Source organism: Cavia porcellus, unplaced genomic scaffold (assembly GCF_034190915.1).
Source record: "Cavia porcellus strain 051 isolate PalLab524CR breed Dunkin Hartley unplaced genomic scaffold, mCavPor4.1 scaffold_7, whole genome shotgun sequence".
Taxonomy (NCBI): domain Eukaryota; kingdom Metazoa; phylum Chordata; class Mammalia; order Rodentia; family Caviidae; genus Cavia; species Cavia porcellus.
Window position 1 is genome coordinate 94,511,988 of NW_026947490.1, and position 20,300 is coordinate 94,532,287.

At 34.3% G+C, this 20,300-nt stretch overlaps 1 protein-coding gene across 3 annotated transcripts in view; it reads right to left on the bottom strand.

Moving 5' to 3' along the window:
- Window positions 1-20,300, bottom strand: part of Atg5 (autophagy related 5) — a 113,843-nt gene that overhangs the window by 80,864 nt on the left and 12,679 nt on the right. The window contains exons 1-3 of one of the 3 annotated variants that reach the window (XM_063253950.1): window positions 15,358-15,485; window positions 13,130-13,234; window positions 5,083-5,161 (exon numbers count right to left, since the gene is read on the bottom strand). In XM_063253950.1, coding sequence (XP_063110020.1) covers window positions 5,083-5,161; window positions 13,130-13,179 — 129 coding nt within the window. In that variant the 5' untranslated portion in view covers window positions 13,180-13,234; window positions 15,358-15,485. Of the gene's footprint in view, window positions 1-5,082; window positions 5,162-13,129; window positions 13,235-15,357; window positions 15,486-20,300 lie in introns of those variants that run through there. The other 2 variants (XM_003466029.5, XM_023563452.2) reach the window with 2 other exon arrangements.

The following is a 20,300-nucleotide window of genomic DNA, read 5'->3' on the forward strand; positions in this document are numbered from 1 at the left end:
AAGTAACAGTGGAAGTAATAAAGTGGACAAGTGATACTCTGGGAAAAAATCAAGTCAGAAATTTGACACATTCAAACAGACACCCAGAAGATTAAAAATTCCACTGAACATATACATATCAAATGAGCCAATCTGAGGACAAAATATCAGATCCAGAAGACAGGATTGCAGTTAGCGATCATGAGATTCCTTAAAAATCACAAAGAAAACATGAAAAATAAATCCAACAAATGCTAGATGATGATGCAAAGTAGAATAACAAGTTTGATCAGTCAATGAAAAAACAAGAGCACGCAAATGTCATAAAAAACCCTTTCACAGAAGTCACAGCAGAAAGTATCCCAAGCATGGAAAAGAATCTGACATACAAACAAATGAGGCATACAGATTAAAAAATCTAAACCAAAGTTTGTAAGAGTCAAGATTCCAGAAATTCAACATAACAGAATATTAAAAGCAGAACATAAAAAGAAACCAATCACCTATAAAACAAAGCCCACTGACAGTCCTATGATGGAAATTTATAGTGGTAAGTTTCCATATCATAAAAATAGAGCTCAAATCAACAACTTAACGTTGAACCTCAAGCTTCCAGAAAAAGAACAGCAAGGCAAGCTCAAAAATCAGAGAAGAAATTAATATAATTGAGGCTAATACAACACACAAAAAAAAATCAATCAGAGTTGGCTCTTTGAAATATTATCAAAAAAAGGAAAGACAGAAACAAACCCATGAAATTAAGAATGAAAAGGTCAGGGGCTGGGGATTTAGCTCAGCGGCATAAGCGCCTGCCTTGCAAGCAGGCAGTCTTGAGTTCGATCCCTGGTGCTGATAAAAATGAAAAAGACCAAGGGAAAAAAAAAAAGAATGAAAAGGTTGAAATCCTAGCAGATACTGCAGAAATCCAGAACACCATTAAAAGCTACTTTGAAAACCTGTATTCTAATAAGATGGAAAATGCACAAGCAAAGAAGATTCCCAGATATATATGAATCAACAAGGCAGAGTCAAGAAGATAAAAAATTCTAAATAAACCAGTATCAGTCAGTGGAATTAACAACTTATCAAGAAAGAAAAGGACAGGCCTTGAAGGGTTCATTGCCAAGTTTTATGAGAAAATTAGAGAAGATCTAATTCTGCCACTTCTCAAACTTTTAACGAAGCTGAAAGAAAAGTAATACTCCCAAGCTCATTCCAGGAAGCAAGAATCACCCTGATACCTAAACTAGAGAAGGAGTCAACCAAAAAAGAAACTGCAGGCCAATCTAATGAAAACAGACACAAAACCCTCAATGATATCCCGGCAAACAATGCAGCAAATCATCAAGACTACACACCATGACCAATTCATCTCACAGATACAGGAATGGTTCACTACATGAAAAGCAATGTAATACACCACATTAACAGAACCAAGGACAAAAACCAAAGATCATTTCAATAGATGCAGAAAAAGCATCTGACAAAGTCCAACACTCATTCATAATAAAAACTCCACAGAAAATTGGAACAGAAGGTCCTTAGCTCAATCTAATAAAACCAACAGCTAACATTACATTAAATAAATGGTCAAAAACTGAAAGCTTTCACTCCAATATCAGAAACAAGGCAAGGATATTTACCATCACTATTCTTACTTAATAAACTTCTAAGAACATTAGCCAGAGTAATTAGACAAGAGAAAGAAAACTCCACCACAAGACTCCTAGATTTGATCACCAAATTCAGTGGCACAGCTGGATACAAAGGCAACACTTAAAAGTGATAGCATTCCTCTTCACAAATAACACACTCACTGAGAGAGAAACTATAGAAACAATGCATTTCACAATAGCACCAAGAAAAACGAAATACTTAGGAATCAATCTCATGAAAGAAGAAAAAGACCTTCACACTGAAAACTACAGTGCTCCAAGACTAAAGAGGGTATCAGAAAACGGACAGATATTCCTTGTTCTTGGGTGGAAACAACCAATATAGTGAAAATAGCTGTATTTCCAAAACTCTTATACTGATTTACTATAATTTCAATCAGAATACCAATACCATACCTCACAGAATTAGAGAAAATAATCCTAAAAATCATTAGGAACCAGAAGAGAACTAGAATAACAAAAGTAATTTTGGGCAACAAAAGGCAAGGCATTAAAATCCCCACATGAAATTATACTACAAAGCTATTGTGATTAAAAACAGCACAGTACTCACAAGAAAACAGACCCAAGGATCAATGGAACAGATTAGAAGATGCAGAAACAACTTCAAACACACTCAGCTATCTTACCTTTGACAAAGGACAAAAATACCTTCACTGGGGGAAAAATAGTAAGTGGTGCTGGGAAAACTGGCTTTCCACAAGCCAAAGATTAAACTAAGACCCATATTTTTTACCACACACTAAACTAAAATCAAAATGGATCAAAAATCTAAATATTAAAACAAAAATACTTCATTTGCTGGAAGTAAGAATAGGTAAAACTTGAACACACAGATATAGGCCAAGACTTTATGAACAAAACCCCAGTTGCACAGGAAATAAATATTACAAGGAATCAACAACTGAGATATCACCTTATTAAAAAGCTTTTATGTAGTGAAAGAAACCATTTATAGGATGAGGCAATCTGCAATTTGAGGGGAAAAAAAATTTGCCAGCTATTCCTCAAAGGACAAATATAAAGTACTCAAATAAAGCAACCCTCAACCATTTAAAGACCCAGTCCATAAATGGGAATCTAAGACACTTTTCACAAGAAGAAGTAAAAACTGCAAATACAAATCCACACAAAAAAAAATGTTCAACATCACTGTTCATTCAAGAAATGGAAATTAAAACACTGAAATTCCATTTTACTCCAGAAAAAAATGGCTATCATCAACATCAAATAACAACAAATGCTGGCAAGGCTTCAGGAAAAAAAAGAATCCTTCTACACTGTCAATAGGAATGTAAACTAGCACAGTCACTACGGATATCAGTATAATAATTCCTCAAAAGATTACAAATAAATAGAAATTCCATTTGACTAACCATTCCCTTTCTATCTTCCAAAATAGCTGAAGACATCACATTCCAGTGATAGGTGCATACCTTTGTGGAGGTGGTGGATGCAGCAATGACTGCAAGGCCATACATATGAATTACTGAGAAAAAAGAGACAGTTAAGAGAAGATTCTCAAAAACCAGCTGTTTACTTAACTGTGAAAAAGATCTTTGTTGATGGCATTAAAGGAGGCACTAAAGAACATATGAGAACTGTATTGGAAAAATGAAGTGATTAAAATCATGACAGACGGAGGCAGTGGAAAGAGCTAGGTTTTGCAAACTTTTATGACTGTATGGACAAAAGTATCATTGAGAAATGCCACATTGTGAATGGCAGAAACAGTGAAGCAAGGAAAGCTCATTCTGTTGAAGCAAGAGATGGCTAGTGCGTCACTTAACAAAGAGGTTCTAGAGAGTGTGTTGGTAGTCATGGAGGTGGTTTTGGAGGCCACAATAATTTTAGCCATGGAGAAACTTCGGTGATCAAGGTGGCTTTGCTGGATGCTATGGTGGAAGTGGATATGGTGACAGGGGAGATGGCTATAACGGATTTGGTAACAATCAAAACAATTTAGGAGGTGTCAGAATCTAAATGTGATTTTGACAACAACAATCTTCAAATTTTGGATTCATGAAGGAATGAAACTTTGAAGACAGAGGTTCAGGCTTCTATGAGGGTGGAGGTTATTAATACACTAAACCACAGAATCAAGGTGGCCATGGCAGTTCTAGTGGCAGCAGTAGCTATGGCAGTGGAAGACTACAATTAATGCCAGGAAACAAAGCTTAGCAGGAAAGCAGAGCCAGAGAAACAACTGAGATGATAGGACATTTGTGAAGTCAGTCACACATAGTGGTAGCAGGGCCTAAGTGCCACCAAGAAGACATGGTTTACACAGTACTCATGTGTATTTATGCAAAAAAAAAAAAAAAACAAGAAAACTATATTTGTGAATAATTGTATAACATATTGGTTTAGTTTCTGTTCTGTGAAAGTGTAAAACAGTCCAACAAGGGTTTTAATGGTGATCTTTGCAACCAGGCTATTGATTGCTAAATGCATGAGCTTGACTTTAAATAAATGTATCTTTAAAAAAATGTCTGACAAACACTGAAGTCTGAACAACCACAGTTTGTCTCGCTGTCATTCTTTCTGTAAAATAATGGTGTGCCATGGAAAAAAAATATGGCAGTAATTTTTTCTTCAAGACAACCATATCTGGCACACAATACAAGTGTATTTCATGTACTTCATATTTCATCATGTAACATACTACAAAGATGCAGATCATAGAGTCAAGATTATAATAACTAAGCAAGGTAGGCGGGGGGGGGGCACACGCCTGTAATCTCAGTCACCTCAGCAGGCTGAAACAGGAGAATAGCAAGTTTGGGATAGTCTGGGCAGTTGAGCAAAATCCTGTCTGAAAATAAAATGTAAATAGAGTTGAGGATGTAATTCAGTGGTATAGCATCACTAGGTTCAAGCCCTAGCGTTACTTAATAGTATGTCTCCCTTTCTACTGCCATGCCTATATCGATACCCAAGAATTGTTCTAATTAAACTTTTAAAATTCACATAAATTGTCAAAACAATTATCAGCCAACTGTGGTTGCACACACCTGTAACCCCAGTAATCAGGAGGCTAAGGCAGGAGAATCACCATGAATTTGAGGCCAGCATGGGCTACAAAGTGAGTTCAAGGTCTGACTAAACTGCATGGCAAGACCCTACTTCAAACAAAACAAAACAATTATCAATTTTCAATTTTGTATATTCAGCTCTAAAATCAAAACCCTCCTAATGTATCTAAAGTAGTTTTATCTTCATACCATCCAAACTAATTCAAAGTTCAAATGGTTCAGCCCAAAGTTAGGAAGAAACCAAAAACTATTTTATAGTTAAGTGCTAATGAACTTAGCAACTAAGAGAGTGTCATGGGAACTGTAATAAATAGTTTCACTCTTTAAAAAAAAAACCTTACTCTATTATGTATCACATATAGGATAAACCCCAAGTGGTACTTAAACTATACCTTAAAATGTACTATGATGTTCCATGGAAGAGCTGAACTTGATGCAAGCAGATCAAATAACAAACCAATTGGATAATGCCTAAAAATAAAAGAGTATTATTTTAAGTGAGAAAATATATAAGAAGTAATATATAAAATAATAAACTACTACAACTCCAAAACAAACTTCAAGCATATGTTTTAACATCAAATGTTATGGGGTTCATTGGCAACTAGACATTTTATATAATTCAACTCCTGGAGTAATACACTTTCTAGATACCAGGTGGTTTTCATCTACCCAGTGATTTCCTACAGAGACCTCAATGTACACAAACAGATTACAAGCAGGCATTTGTATGAACTGTTACAATACTATAGTATCAAATTCTCATTCCAGTGTTCAGAGTGGGCAATTGTTTTCAGTTATTAATTAAAAAAAACTTAAATTGGTGGGGGAAGGAGGGAAAAAAAAAAAAACTTAAATTTTAGAAAATTAAAGAACTAAGTTAAATAACTAAAAGCATACAAAAGTGCATGTCTAGGACGTAAGAGAGGCTAGATGATTCAATCCCAATATTAGAGGGAAAAAATGCAAATATGCAAATCATCTATTTTGTTTCCTATCCTTTACCTATGCACACATATCTAACTAAATTTAGGCTTGAAATACCTTTTACAACTTGTAGTATAACCTGCTTTTCACATAGAATGTCAACATTTCCCCAAACACTGAACATTCTTCTAAAACCTAATTTTAAAAAAAAAAAATAACAGTAAGATAGGCATGGTGGCATACGCATGCAATTCCAGGAGGCTAAAGGAGGATCACCACAATTTCACCCCAGACAGGGCAACTTAGCAAGAGAAAAGGGTCAAAGATGTAGTGTGAAGGCCTCGGGTTCAATCTCCAGTACCATAAAATAAATAAATTTTTAAAATTTAAAAAGAATAGTTTTTGATTTCTTAAGAGTGTGCCAGGCATGGTGGCACATGCCTATAATCCCAGCACTCTAAGTTTGAAGCAGGAGGATTACTGTGAGTTCGAAGCCAACCAGGGTTACTAGTTCAAGACCAGTTTCAACTGCATAGTAAGATCGTGTCTTAAAAGGAAAATAAATAAATGTTTCCTAATATAATGAATCACATCATTCAACTATAGACAAATGTGAAAAACATAAACTTTACAAATTTCAATTAACAAATAATTTTTAAACTTGTTAAAAGAATCTAAAGTGAGCTAGCTTAGTGTATCAGAATTAAATAATGATCCCAACAAAAAAAAGAGGTCTATATATATACTCTAGTTTCTGCTGTATAATGTATTTGTTGCTTCTGGATTACAAAGCTATCAAATTTAAAAATATATAATTTCTCTCAAAATGAGTAATTCTACCTAGACTCACCTATTAGCTAGTGGGACTAGCAGTATAGCTCAGTGGTAGAAAGATCACCTAGCACATATGAGGCCCTGGATTCGATCCCTAGGACAGAAGTCAAGAGGGAAGGAGTAAGGTAACAGGGAAGGAGGAGGAAACATTAAAAGGAAAGAAGGGAGGGGCGAGCTAATTCGTGTTTGTTTGCTCACATTAACTAATGATCATGCATTTTACTTCAAATAAATTTAGGATAAATGCACTGTTGGTAAAATTAAATCAGATACTTTTTATTTTCACAGGCTATATTTCTCTTTGTAGTTTCATTTCAGTAACAACACTAAACTACTCCTTTAAAACTCGGCATCTAACACTAATCCTTCATAACTGGAAATTTTCATAACTAGAAAAATTTTGAAACTAGGAAAAATTCTGACTCCAGTCTACAATGAGAATGCCAAAGGTATTACATTATATTTAAGTTATAAATTGTATCTAATTACTGTTAAGATTGTACAAGGGCCAGGGAAGTAGGGCAGTGGTAAAACTCTTGCCTAGCATGCATGTGGCTGTGTTCAATAATTTCTGTGACTGCAAATAAAATACAAACAAAAAACTGCATTGTAGTTCTACAATGCAAATCCTCTTACATCGTTAACCTACTGTTTCAGAAGGTCTCTTAGGTATCCACAACCAGATAAGAATCAATATCTAATTAAAATTAGATCTGGCAATCATAATAGACAAAATTTTCAAAAATGAAAATATGACTTTCCAAGTTCTCAATGGCACTTTAAAAACAGCTTCAAGTAAATTACTACATGTGTGATCTATCACGTTAAGATTTACCTGAAATAACATAAAACGACTGGAAATCCATGATTTCGTGCATTCCCTGTCATTCACAAGTGCAATTTTTAAGTTAAATGGGGCGGGGGGTGGCAATCCTAGCAGATACATCTCAGTGGCAGAGGGCTTACCTAACATCCACAAGGCCCTAGGTGCTATTCCCAGCACTGTAATACTAAATAAATAAAGTTTAAAGCTTGTTAAATGAAATCAAACTTATCTTTTAAACATTCAATCTTAGAAAAAATAAATATTTGGATGAGAATACAAGTTCAACAAAAGACTCATTAATGTGCCAACTACAATGAATGAATGTAACCATTATATACCTCAAACATGCACCAATAAAAATTTAAAAAGTTTTAAAGACTATTATTTTTACCTTATTAGAAAAAGAAACAATGCAAGTGCACTGACTATTGAACAAAGTAGATAACAGCCGTTAGAGGTATAAATCAATAAAGAGTCACAGAATACTTAATTCATTGTATACAAAAAGATCCAGTGGACCAAATTTTAAGTTCTAAGTTCCTTTTTAAAGTAGTTTTAAATAGTCTAAGGATCAATGCATCTTAATTTTTTATCCCTTCTTAGTGGCCTTCCAAAGACAGCAGAAAACTAACTCTAGAAAATAAATCTTACTGCCTTAGTGATTGCCATCTGTATCTGCTACAGAGAACATATCAGAGCTTTCAATGATTTAAACAGCCCACTATGACACTATGCCATAGGTTCACCACCACTGTACAATCCCTTTCTTTCTTTTTCTCTCTTTCTTTTTTTCAAGACAAGGTCAGTTTGTAGCTCAGGCTGGCCTTGAACTCATGGCAGTCTTTCTGCCTCAGCCTTCCAAATGCTGGAACTACAGGCACACACTGTCATACCCAACTTCTAGGCTCTTTCATAAATCTAGGATTTACTATTATATCTTAGTGATCTCTTGAAACACTTTGCTCTTTCATCATCCCATGAATATTATCATTACTCAGTGGTTATTCTTAATTGTAATGAAAAAGGATAAAATATTAAGAATCTGAATGAATGAGATACCTAAAGGATGATACAATAATGCACCCTTCTTTTATTATCTTGTTGCCAAAAGTATTACATCATTTTTGAAGAAAGTGTAAAGTAAAAATGTAGACACCATCTTTGGAATCTAGTTTTACATACCATTAACACAGACAAAAAGAACCTTTAAATTTCTCATTTTCTCCCTGTAAGTCAAGAGAAGAAAATTGACAAAGGAAGCTATTTTGCAATTATTAGACAAATCAGGAAACACATAAAAAGAGAGACAGCAATACTCTGAACTTTAATGACTATGGTGAAATTGATGGTTTAACTGAAATCTCATGAGTCTTCACATATCCTATGTAAAGGATATGAACAGATGAACAACATATTTCTAAGGACAAAACAAATATACAGCATTATCAATTTAGTCATTCAACAGGATAGATTTCATTACATAACATTTTATTACAAGAATCTGGACCATTCCACCTTACTAAAAGGATTTATGGCAATATTCCTCATTTATGTATGCCATTTGTGCTCTATAATTATCTAATAGATTAATATTTACACTATATTTACACACAAAGATAATTGGAAGGAATCTGACAGTACAGAAGTAGAAAAAAAGTACTGAACAGACTATTCTAATTGGTGTTTATTAATATAATAAAGAAAACATTTATAACACAATTATGTGCTTTTGAAAGATTTTTAAAATTTTTGGGATTTTAAAATTCTTGGAATACTTGCCTAGCATGTGCAAGACCCTTGGTTTGATCCCCAACACTACCAAAAAATATTTTTCCCTTTTCTTTCCTTCTTGCTGCTAAGTACAAAAAGAAAACTACTGACAACTAATGAACTGTTAACTATATTCATAAGATATTGTCCATTTCTGGTCCCTTGAAAATCAGAAAAATTAGCTGGGCATTGTGGTGCACGCCTGTAAGCCCATCACTTGGGAGGCTGAGGCAGAAGGTCCATTGTGAGTTTGAGACCATCCTGAGCTCCAAAGTGAACTCAAGGCCAGTCTGAACTGCATAGTGAGACTCTGTCTCAAAAAGTAAAAAAAAAAAAAACAGAAAAATAAGAAAAAATTGAATTTTCTTCATTTAAGTGCAAATTAAAATTTCTAATAGCATCAGCATATACTATTCCCTTATTCTAACTTCCCTAAATTATTTACAAAATAACATACATATGTGTATATTCACTCATCTCTGAAAGCAAAATTTTTTTAACCTAGTACATGAAGGATTGATAGAAAGTTAAATATGGTTCCTAAAAGTTTATTTACACTTGGCTAAATATAGATGTCTACGTTTGAATGATTACCATACCCTAAGGATATTAACTTTGAACAAAGATACCTTCCAACTGAAGATATAGCTGAATGGTATAGTGCTTACCTAACACATACAAGGATTTGAATTCAAGCACCAGAAAAAAAGTGTTATATTGAAAGATACTATCTGAATTAGTTATTTCCTTGACTATTTCCGGCGGATCTATTAAGATTCATGAAACTCTATGAAAGAAAAATGCAAATCAAAGATAATGAATTTCTCCAACACTATGATTTATATCAAGGATTCAGAAAATACTAATTTGCACAACTCTCTGAAATATAATTTTGCTATAAGGCTCCTAACCCACAACACAAAAACCACATAAGCCGTAACTGTAAATAAACCATAATGTAGCCATTTAGCTGTTATGTTGCTACTCCTAACATATAAACTAAATTAAATAGAAAAGAAAATGGTAAGGATTAGAACCTGGTATGTATCCCAAAAGAGAACCTAGCCAGCTAACAGTCAGCTTAGTCTAGTTTTATATGCATATACCAGCTTCTTGAGATGTAAACAATCATTATGTACTCCAAACATGCACTAATAAAAAGATCTATTGATTGCTCCACAGAAAGGGGGAAGGGGAGAGTCACTGCATCAGAAGTGTTAAATTGATTTTCACATTTTTTTTCCCTTCACACTGCTCTAGTCTGAGATTCAGCTGTCAATGTGTATACATCATGCTTCTTTTAGTTATCCATTCAGATTGCTAATATATACATAGATACCAATTTGCAATAATGAATATGCTTTTACACAGAAGAGAATTTGTTCTAAAGACCTGCTTTCAGATAGATAGCTGGTCTTCTAAAATCAGCATTAAAAAGATAATTCCAATACTAGAACCATTGCTTTAGTCCATTTCACTAAAATAAATGTTACTGCATTAGTGAATTATGGGAAACAGGATTATGTTTTATTGAATGAATTGCAAATTCACTTTAAAGATTACAATCAATGTGTCTTACTCTGTATGTGGCACAAACAGTTGCAGAGTATTTCACAGCCACGTCTACATTTTACTTTCAATTCAAAAAAGCAGTTTTGCCTCCTCCTTTCACAATACGGCCTAAAAATAATTTACATAAGGGAAAATTTCTCATTAGGGACACTTGTATTATAGTTCACAAAAAGGGAAACTTTTTCTACAATTTTCCCTGAATGTTTAAAATCTAAACCATTATAAGGGATTATTAACAAAGTACCTTTGAGAAATATCAAAGAACAGTTCTTTCAAAACAATTATGAGTAAATACCAATTATGAACACTTGTATTTTGTAACAACAAACTTTACCCCTTAAAATATGTTAAGAGCACCCTCTGCTGACAGACCAAATAAGCCTAAAGTAAGAAATTCTACTTTTGAGTTAGATCAACATTCTTATTAACTCATTTAATCCTTAAAAGGAACTGATGGAACTACAAGCCACTATCATGTTTTACTGACAGAAAAACTGATTTTAAAAAAAAGGGTCAAATAAACGGACCAAGGTTACACAGCTATTAAAGGATGAAACTGTGGTCTGAAATCTTGGTTCCTGGCTCCAGAGTTAGCATCTTTAACCACTACGCTACACAGTAGCAATATGACAAATACACAGGAAGTGTGCACAGTATTGAGGTGACAAAAAAGTAGAAATGGTCGTTTTTGGCTAAAGGAATCAAGAATGAGTTGGTACTTAAGTTATAAATTACAAATAAGAGAAGGAAAGGAGGAATGCAAGAGTATATTTGCGGAGAATTTCTATTTTGATTTTAGTTGTGGGTACCGAGAATTGAACTCAGGGCTTCACACTTGTCAGACAGGCACTGTGTTGCTGAGCTACAATCCCTGGCACAAGAAATCTTACTATGTGTTGAATTTGGTCAACAGTTTTTAATGAATCAACTATAGGCTGCATATGAATTATAGGCCAAACACCCTTTTTCTGAAAAGCCTGAGACCCAAAGTGTTTCAGAGTGAATTTTAGAATATTTGCATTATACATTAGGAAATATCTTGGAGGTGGGATCCAAGTCCAACACAAAGTTCATTTACATTTCATTCACACCTCACCTTAGCATGGGAGTAACTCTATCTACTGTTTTTAGCGAGCTGCCTTATGGGTATGTGTGGTGCTGGGATGGAATCCATCTTGCACACTAAGCCCAAGCTCCGCCACTAAGTGACAGTCCAGCCCCACTGCACCTGCATTTCTACTGCTACCACCATACAAGGCCAGGACAGACTTTCCCCTTATGTTGATTTTCAAAAAATAACAGACATTGGAGCATTTCAGATGTTTGGATAAGGGACGCTTTTGATCTTTTTGCTATAATTCTTTTTATGTTTTTGTTTTACAGTGGTAGAGATTCAGTGTACTACCATTGAGCTATACATACCCAGGTCCTTTTTAAATTTTTTACTTTACAACAGTCTTATTAGGTTGTGCGGGCTGGCCTCAAATTTGCCATCCTATTGCTTTCACCTCCTAAATAGCTGGATTCTAGGTGCACACCACGGCAAGTAGGCTCCTACATTCACGATTCCTGAGGTCTTAAATACCTTTAATAAAACCTATTAGGTCATAGTATGTAGTTAATTTTATTCACTACTGAACTCAATTTATCAATATCTTATTACAGATTTTTGTATATCACATTCATGAGACATCGTTTTTTAATTTTACTTATACTAACTTGGTACTAGTATAATAATGACCTTAAAAATTATTTGGGAAGTATTCTGTCCTCTTGAATTTTCTAGAAAAGACAACAAAAATGGTGTTAATTCCTCTTTAAATGTTTGATAAAAATTTTCAGTAGAATTATTTCAGCCAGGACTTTTATTCCCACAAGCCTGCACCTCCACCTTTAAATTACAAATTCAAGGCCAGGCACGGGATAGCACACACCTGCAATCCCAGCATTTGGGATGTTGAGACAGGAGGTTCACTGCACGTTCAAGGCCAGCCTTAGCTACTTTGTGAGTTCAAGATCAGTCTCAACTACATAGCAACACCCTGCTCAAAAAAAAAAAAAAAATTACAAATTCAAAACCTTTGTGTATAGATCATAAAGACACTGACTTAGTAATCACTTGTTTTTCAGATAAACTAAAGTTTCCCAATACTTCCAAAGTTTCTCAATTGGGACAGTTTTTGCCCTGCCTTGGAAAATCTGGCAACAATTTGTATAATAACACAGGAAGAGTACAGGTAACTTGTGGGCAGAGACAAGGGCAGCAGTTAAACACCCTGCAGTGTAAAGCACAGCCTCTATCGCAACAAAGACTCATCCAATTAAAAACTGTCAACAATGACTCTGTTAAGAAATACTGCTTTGGAATGATAAAATGAAAAAAACACTGTTAGTCACACAAATTCTTATTATCTATAATACATATAAAGTATAACAATTTAAAAATCTAACTATAATACAGATAGAACTGTCAAGTACTATAGATACAGAAAGAGACTACTGCTACTCACCCACAATCCTTCCTTCCCCTTCCTGCCTTTCCCTCTACTCTCCTGATCATTGTTCCTTTTATACATTTTTAAAACCACCTTTCCGTTCTAAAACCTCCAATTCTTCTGAAACAAAAAGAAACAGAATACTGCTTTACCTTTACTACCGGAGGTCTATGAGTATCCAAGAGCTACAATGAGTCTCATATATGATCATGAAGTTCACTGTTACATATTCACTTAACAATGTTATAAGACAATTTATTATTCCTTCCCAAAACCACCTCAACAGATGAGACTTAACCATAACTCAAAATAAAATACTTATCTGTACATTTTTAAGCCAATATCAAGTCTACTTTTAAGATCTCATCAAGTACAGATAAGTTACATTTTTCATACCCTTCTCAGTATAATTTCTCTCATTTCATTAAATATTTTTGGACACACACTGAATAAAACTTCCAGTAATAAAGGACAAAAAAATCATGTATATGTAGATAAGCCCAAATTTAGGATTTGTTTTCAAAATCTTTCTTAAAAATGATATAATATCAAAATTATTTTTCACATTAAGAGGAAATTAGGCCACAAATAGTGGTGCAAACCTATGATTGCCTACTCAGAGGCTGAGGAAGAGGCTCACTAGTTCAAGGTCAGCTGGGGCAACTTATTGAGACGATGTCTTAAAGTAAAATAAAAAGGACAAAGGACATAGCTCTGTAGGAGAGCATTTGCCTAAATATGCCTGAAGCCTTGGGTTCAATTCCCAAGTACCACAAAAATGAAAGAAAAAAAAATCAACCTCTCTATCTATTTAAGTGTTAGGCATAATTTAGGGGTTTATTTTCAGTCTGTGCAAGCCTAAGTTCAAAGCAAATTTAATTTGCTTACAGTAACATTGTAAAGTGACAATTCTTTGTGTTATATGCCTCAAATGACCCATCTCAAACATAGAGAATTACATTGCTGTGTGTCACTGTTCTCAGACACAAAGTCAGCTTATGAAGTCTCAAACAAAACTTGAATTTTATGTACATACTCTGGTCAAATGAAGTTAATTCCTGTATACCAGTTCTCTTGCAAATTGGTCTTCTGTTTCCTTTCATTTGACTGCAAAACCTACAGAAAGACTGAGACAGCTTGTAATTTCTCTCCCTAGACAGTGATTTCTCTTCTCTCTGGTCTCTACAAAGAGATCTGCTCTGGCTGTAACAGAAACTTCTCCATGGAGATCTGCCGTGAAGTGGAGGGCTCCTACAGCTATGATGGCGAGGACAAGGACCACAAGAAGGAGGGCCACAATTTCGACTTCATCACCACTGCACAGCATCCGTTGCATCTCAGGGAGCCTCAAAACCAACAAAAAGCAAGGCCAGGAGGGTTTCCAGCAAGCCACACACTTTGGAGTGGTCTATAATAGCCAAAAGCCCATTACAGCTCAGTCTTGTTGCTACTGTTGCCAGGATTCCCCATATAAATACAGTCCAATCTGCAGGAATCACGATGCACCTCGAGATCCAGGGCTAGATATTGTGGAGATTCAAAACCACAGGCTCCCAACGAGTCTTCCCACTCCCCTCCAACTCAGCTCCCCTAGATGCTCTCTCTAACCTGATGTCCAAGAAATGGTCAAAATCAATGTATTTTAAATGCTCTAAACCAAGTATCAGTGGTCAACTAAAGTAACAATTAATTTAAATGTCATTTTAATCATATGAATGTAAAGTTCTGCTATAAATATTCTGGAGATAAAAACAAAAATTAGAAGTTGTCACATATGATCTGTTTATATAAAGTTTAAATATAAGTGAAAAAATCATATAATCAAACGTTTTAAAATATAAAAAATCTATTCCTGGATCAGCCAGTTATGGTGGTGCATGCCTGTAATCCCAGCACTTGAGAGGCTGAAGCAGAAAGATTGCTGCAAGTTCGAGACCAGCCTGGGTTACAAGGTGAGCCTAAGGCCAGCCTGAACTGCATAGTGAAATCTTATCTCAGAAACCAAAAAAAAAAAAAAAAAAAACAAGAAATCTTTGCTGAAAATAAGTAAATCTGTCGAGTCATCCATACAGCCAAATAGAAGGCAGAAATATTTTCAACACAACAGACTAATAATGGTTTACTTCACTTTACCTCTGAAGTGAATTTTATTTATAGAACCTTTTTATGACTATTTCCGGGACTATACCTTCTTAAAGCTATGCATACACTTAATGTTTAATAAAGCAGAAAAGTTCACTCACCATTTCAGTGGTGTGCCTTCATATTCAAACCACATCTCACTAATGTCTTCTTGTCTCATAACCTTCTGAAAGTGCTTTTTCACTTTGTCAGTTACCAACGTCAAATAACTTACTCTTGGCAAAAGCAACTGAAATGAAAATTTGTAAAACCGTATTTATTTACTCGTTTTTCTTCCAAAAGAAATACTAAATAGGCTTTTTAATCTTAAGGAAAAACAGCCACGTTCTTTACATTATTTTGAGTATCCCACACAAAATGAAATGCTTTTATATAGAAAACCAAAGGCTAACTGTTAAGATGTTTGAATGTTTCTTATGTGGTCATTTTTTTTTAAATTTTATTTAAGGAGAAAAAAGAAAAAAAAAACAGAAAAAGGGTACAAGTTATACAGAATTTCAGAAAAAATAAACAGGAAATCACTAGTTAATTACATATTGTCATCTTAGAAATAGTTGTTGAAGTTACAAAATTAAAGCATATAGAGGGGACTTTCAAACAATGAGACTGCAAACAGTTTTATTCAATGATCCAACAAAACTCAGTAATATGGTTATCTATCTTATACACTTAAATATATATGCAGTTATATCTTTTAGAGAACTTTCTTTTCCTTTCTTTTGTACAATGACAATTACACATTTTGGGTTTTATTACTCCCACAGTTCTATGTGGTCATTTTTAATGTAGCTTATTGTATATATGCCTAAGATCACCGATGCAAATTTATACTCTTTCTGTGACACTTCACATGAAACTGTAATTAGATGTCATACTGTTTAGGATACTTAACAGTTCTGTCAAATTTACCTTAAAAATTAAAATGATTCACTCGAGTTGATTAAGCTTTTCAGAGAAGATAAGTAATTCAGTTCTAATATACACCTTGGTTTATCATCAATCAGAATCTCATAACTGGCCCACCATGTTTGGAAGTCTATGAAAGAATGTTGAGCTGGACAAAGCGTCACCTGTAATACTATGAAGAAGCCTGTATTTTTCTCAGTAACAAGATCCAGAGAAAACTACAGTTTTTCAAAACTGGTTATGACTTATGAAATCACATGAACACAAAACAGGGGAAATTTGATGTTTTTCCTCTTTTGCTGCAGAAGTCTTGCTTACTAGTGAAGAAAGGGAATGAAACTAATATGTGTAACAAAAAGCACAAATTTTTAAATAGGTAGAATTATCATCTCTCTTTTATGGAGATCTTAGTAACTTCACAAAATCATGTTACAATACAAATGGCAGGAAAAGAGTCATTGGAGTCTTTCAGAAATGACAAAACAGAGTCAGGTATGGTGGTACACATTTATAATTCTAATACTCTTAGGGGCACAGGCAGGAGAACTGCAAGTTGGAAATAGTCTTGGAACCTAGCAAAACTCTCAAAATTTTAAAATAGTAACAATAAAGACTGGAGATGTATCTCACTGTGAAGGCCCTGGGTTCAAACCCCAGTATCACACCAAAAAAGAATCAACACAGATGAACACGTAAGTCTATAAGAAATCAAAACTGCACAATTAACTTTTCTAAAAATAAACATATTAGGTTAATAAGGTCCGTATTAGTAAATACAGAACTTCAATTTAAAATGACCAATGCAGATAGTAAAAAGAAAGATAAAGAGGACGGATATTAGCTCCTGATTTTGCAAAGTGTTATACTCTACAACTAACACTCAGGCAAAGTTGCTAAAGAATTCACAAATGATAACTGCAAAGTGAAATTTACTTAGCAATACAGAATGAATATTATTAGAACATTCAGGTGCAGGATGATGCACACCTATAATTCCAGCACTCGGGAGGCTGAAGGAGGAGGATTGTTGCAAGATCCAGGCCAGCCTGGGCTACACAGTGAGTTGAAAACCAGCCTCAACTACATAATGAGATTGTTCCACCCCCCCCCCCACACACACACAAAATATATATATATATAATTAAATAAATTTATATATATATAAATATATATATAACCACTGAGTCAGGGATTTTTGTCTGTTCAATGTTGCATTCCCACTGCCCAAAATAGTTGTTTGCTTGACAGAAAACACATATTATATTCTGAATAATTTTATGCCAAAGATTAATCATGGCAAAGAACCACAGTGATAATTTTAAAAAAAATACCCATTAAGGCAGAACCCACAATGAAATGTAGTTTGAATCTTTTGTTTGAAATTAACCAGTGGCAGTAATCAATAACAGAAATATCCACAGTTAATACTAAAAAATAAATTTAAAGTTTAAGAAGGACTGTACTGCAAATACAGTGTATTTATTTACCAGGAAAATTTTACCCAGAAAATAACTACATAACTAAAAATGAAAATAAAAGTGAAATGACATCATTTTGCTATTGTCTCTAGACTATATTATTCACTGTTTTTCTTAGGTATACTTCATTGGCTTAAAATTCTTTTTTTCAAATGTGGTAAAATAAGATAGGTATGGTAGTATATGCCTATAATGGTAGCACTTGGAAGGCTAAAGCAGAAGGATCAAGTCAAAGCCAGTCTGAGCTACACAATAAGATCCTATCTAAAGAAATATACACATGCATACGTGTCTGAAATATATTAAAGTACATGTAGCATAACCATTTTCAAGTGCATAATTCAGTGGCAGAAATTATATTCACACTGCTGTACAACTATCACCACTCTCCATCCCCGAAACTTTTTCATCATCCCCAAGAGAAACTTGGTACCCATTAAATAATTTTCCAAGCCAGATGCAGCAGCACATGCCTGTAACTCCAGCATCCTGGGAGCAGAAGCAGGAAGATAGAGAGGCCAAGCCAAGCCTAATGAGACCCTGTCTCAAAATAAAAAAAGAGGGCTCAGTGGCATAAGCACCTGCCAGGCAAGCGCAAGGTCATGAGTTCATTCCCCAGTACCAAAAAAATTAAATTAAAATACAAAAAGACCAGGGACACAGCTCAGTGAAAAACCTTGAGTTCAATATCCAGTACAAACACAAAATGAATAAATTAACTCCCCAGTCCTCCAGCTCCATTCCATTTCCTGTCTATGAATTCACCTACTCTAAGTATTTGTACTTCATCAAAGTGGAACCATACAATACTTGTACTTTTGTGCCTGGTTTATTTCACTTAGCAAATCTTCAATGTTCTTTAAATTCTTTTAATATGGAAAGAATTAACCATGTTTGCAAAAACTGTTGCTACCCATGCAATCTATTATTCCTCAATTTATGACAGGAATACAGTACTCCTAAAATGAATACAGGTTTTGTACAGTGGTATGCATATATTTCTGGAAAGGTATTTATAATATTATTTCTTTATCTCGTGTTTTATTCCATCCAGTAATTTTCAATTACAATACAGGCTCAGCCGGGCATGACAGTGTAAGCTTGTAATATCAGCACTCTGGGAGGCTGAGGCTAGAGGACTGCACTGTATTTCTTGACCATACTTCATAAGAATGTTTTCAGGTAAAATGTTAGGAAGAATTTAAGAAAAAAGTTAGTTAAAAGACAAAATAATCCTTTCTTTTATACTTAGCCAAACATTTTTGCCATTTTCAATTGCATCACAAACAGCGAGAAAATGACTTACACTCTAGTTCTCATAAGTCTTTTCATATGTAAACAGACATACATACAAAGAAAAATCCTGAATTTTCATGTGGAACTTTTAAGTATAGAAATGTGTCAAACATCACATTCTGACTTAAACGTAAACATGTATTTTTCAGATGTTGACATTTTGGCCTATTACAAACATATACAGTACTCTACAAAAGTGTATAAAAAAATCAGTACAAATTGAAAGTTTCAAGTAAGTCAGCAATTCTTGTTTGGAAACAAAATATAAAAAGTATTCCAACATATTAGAAAAGAGTAACAACAAAAAAACCCACATATCTAACGAAAATTAGTTTGAAAGAAAACTATAACCACATTTTATTAATGAGAAAGTTTTTCTGAAGATAAATTTACTGAGATTTTCAAGGTTAAAATTATTCATATGTATATAACTTCAGTACCAGCAACAAAAATCTCCATCCTCCCTACAATTATCATTTCTATAATAGAAAATCCAGAGAGATGATTTCAAACAGAATCCCAACATGAGTCTGGGGACACTTGTTTCCATGCACTGAGTACCTGCCACTTACACATCTATGACAGATGATAAGGATATAGACCAAAAAAACAAAACACAATTGCTATATCCTTTCTTCAGCAGTCTGACTTGCCATAGCTAGCGTAGACTATGGAGCAATGCTGCCTCTTGGATGAAGGAGAAAGTAAAGGGCAAGCTTTACTCAAGTGAAACAGAAGCAACAGTCCATCACGTACATGTATTTCCTTTTCTCCACCTTCTTCCCCCGTACACAACAGTATGTGCACTTAAGCCAAAAACAGGAAAAAGGAGAAGAGCAACCGAGAATGACTGTCTACTGGGGGCCACTCATGAAACAGGCAGGACCTTGTCATGTCTGATCGACATACATAACTGTAAATTGCACAGGCATTTGGAGGAAAAAAGCACACTAAGATCATAAGATACACATTTGAAACTTGTTTTTAAAACATAATCCATTAGCTAAAATGTGTAAGTCTATGTGCAGCATCCACAGTATGTGTGTGTGCAGGAAAACTAAGCACACTTTCTACAGTTTTGCTATATCTATAATGGCAATATATTGTTAAATATGCATATTTTAGCTTGTATAAAACAATAAATTAACTCAGTGAACATGTGAATGTGTGCAGATGTGTTCATAAATTCACTAACTACAGAAATATTGAATATTTGCTTGGAATTACATAAATAAACAATCCAATCTGAACCTATTATTTTAAAATAGCTTCCCATTCAAAGACAGCACATAGCTTTTAATAACTTAAGATTCTATTAGCATACTTACACACACATACAATAAATATAAATATATAGGTGATGG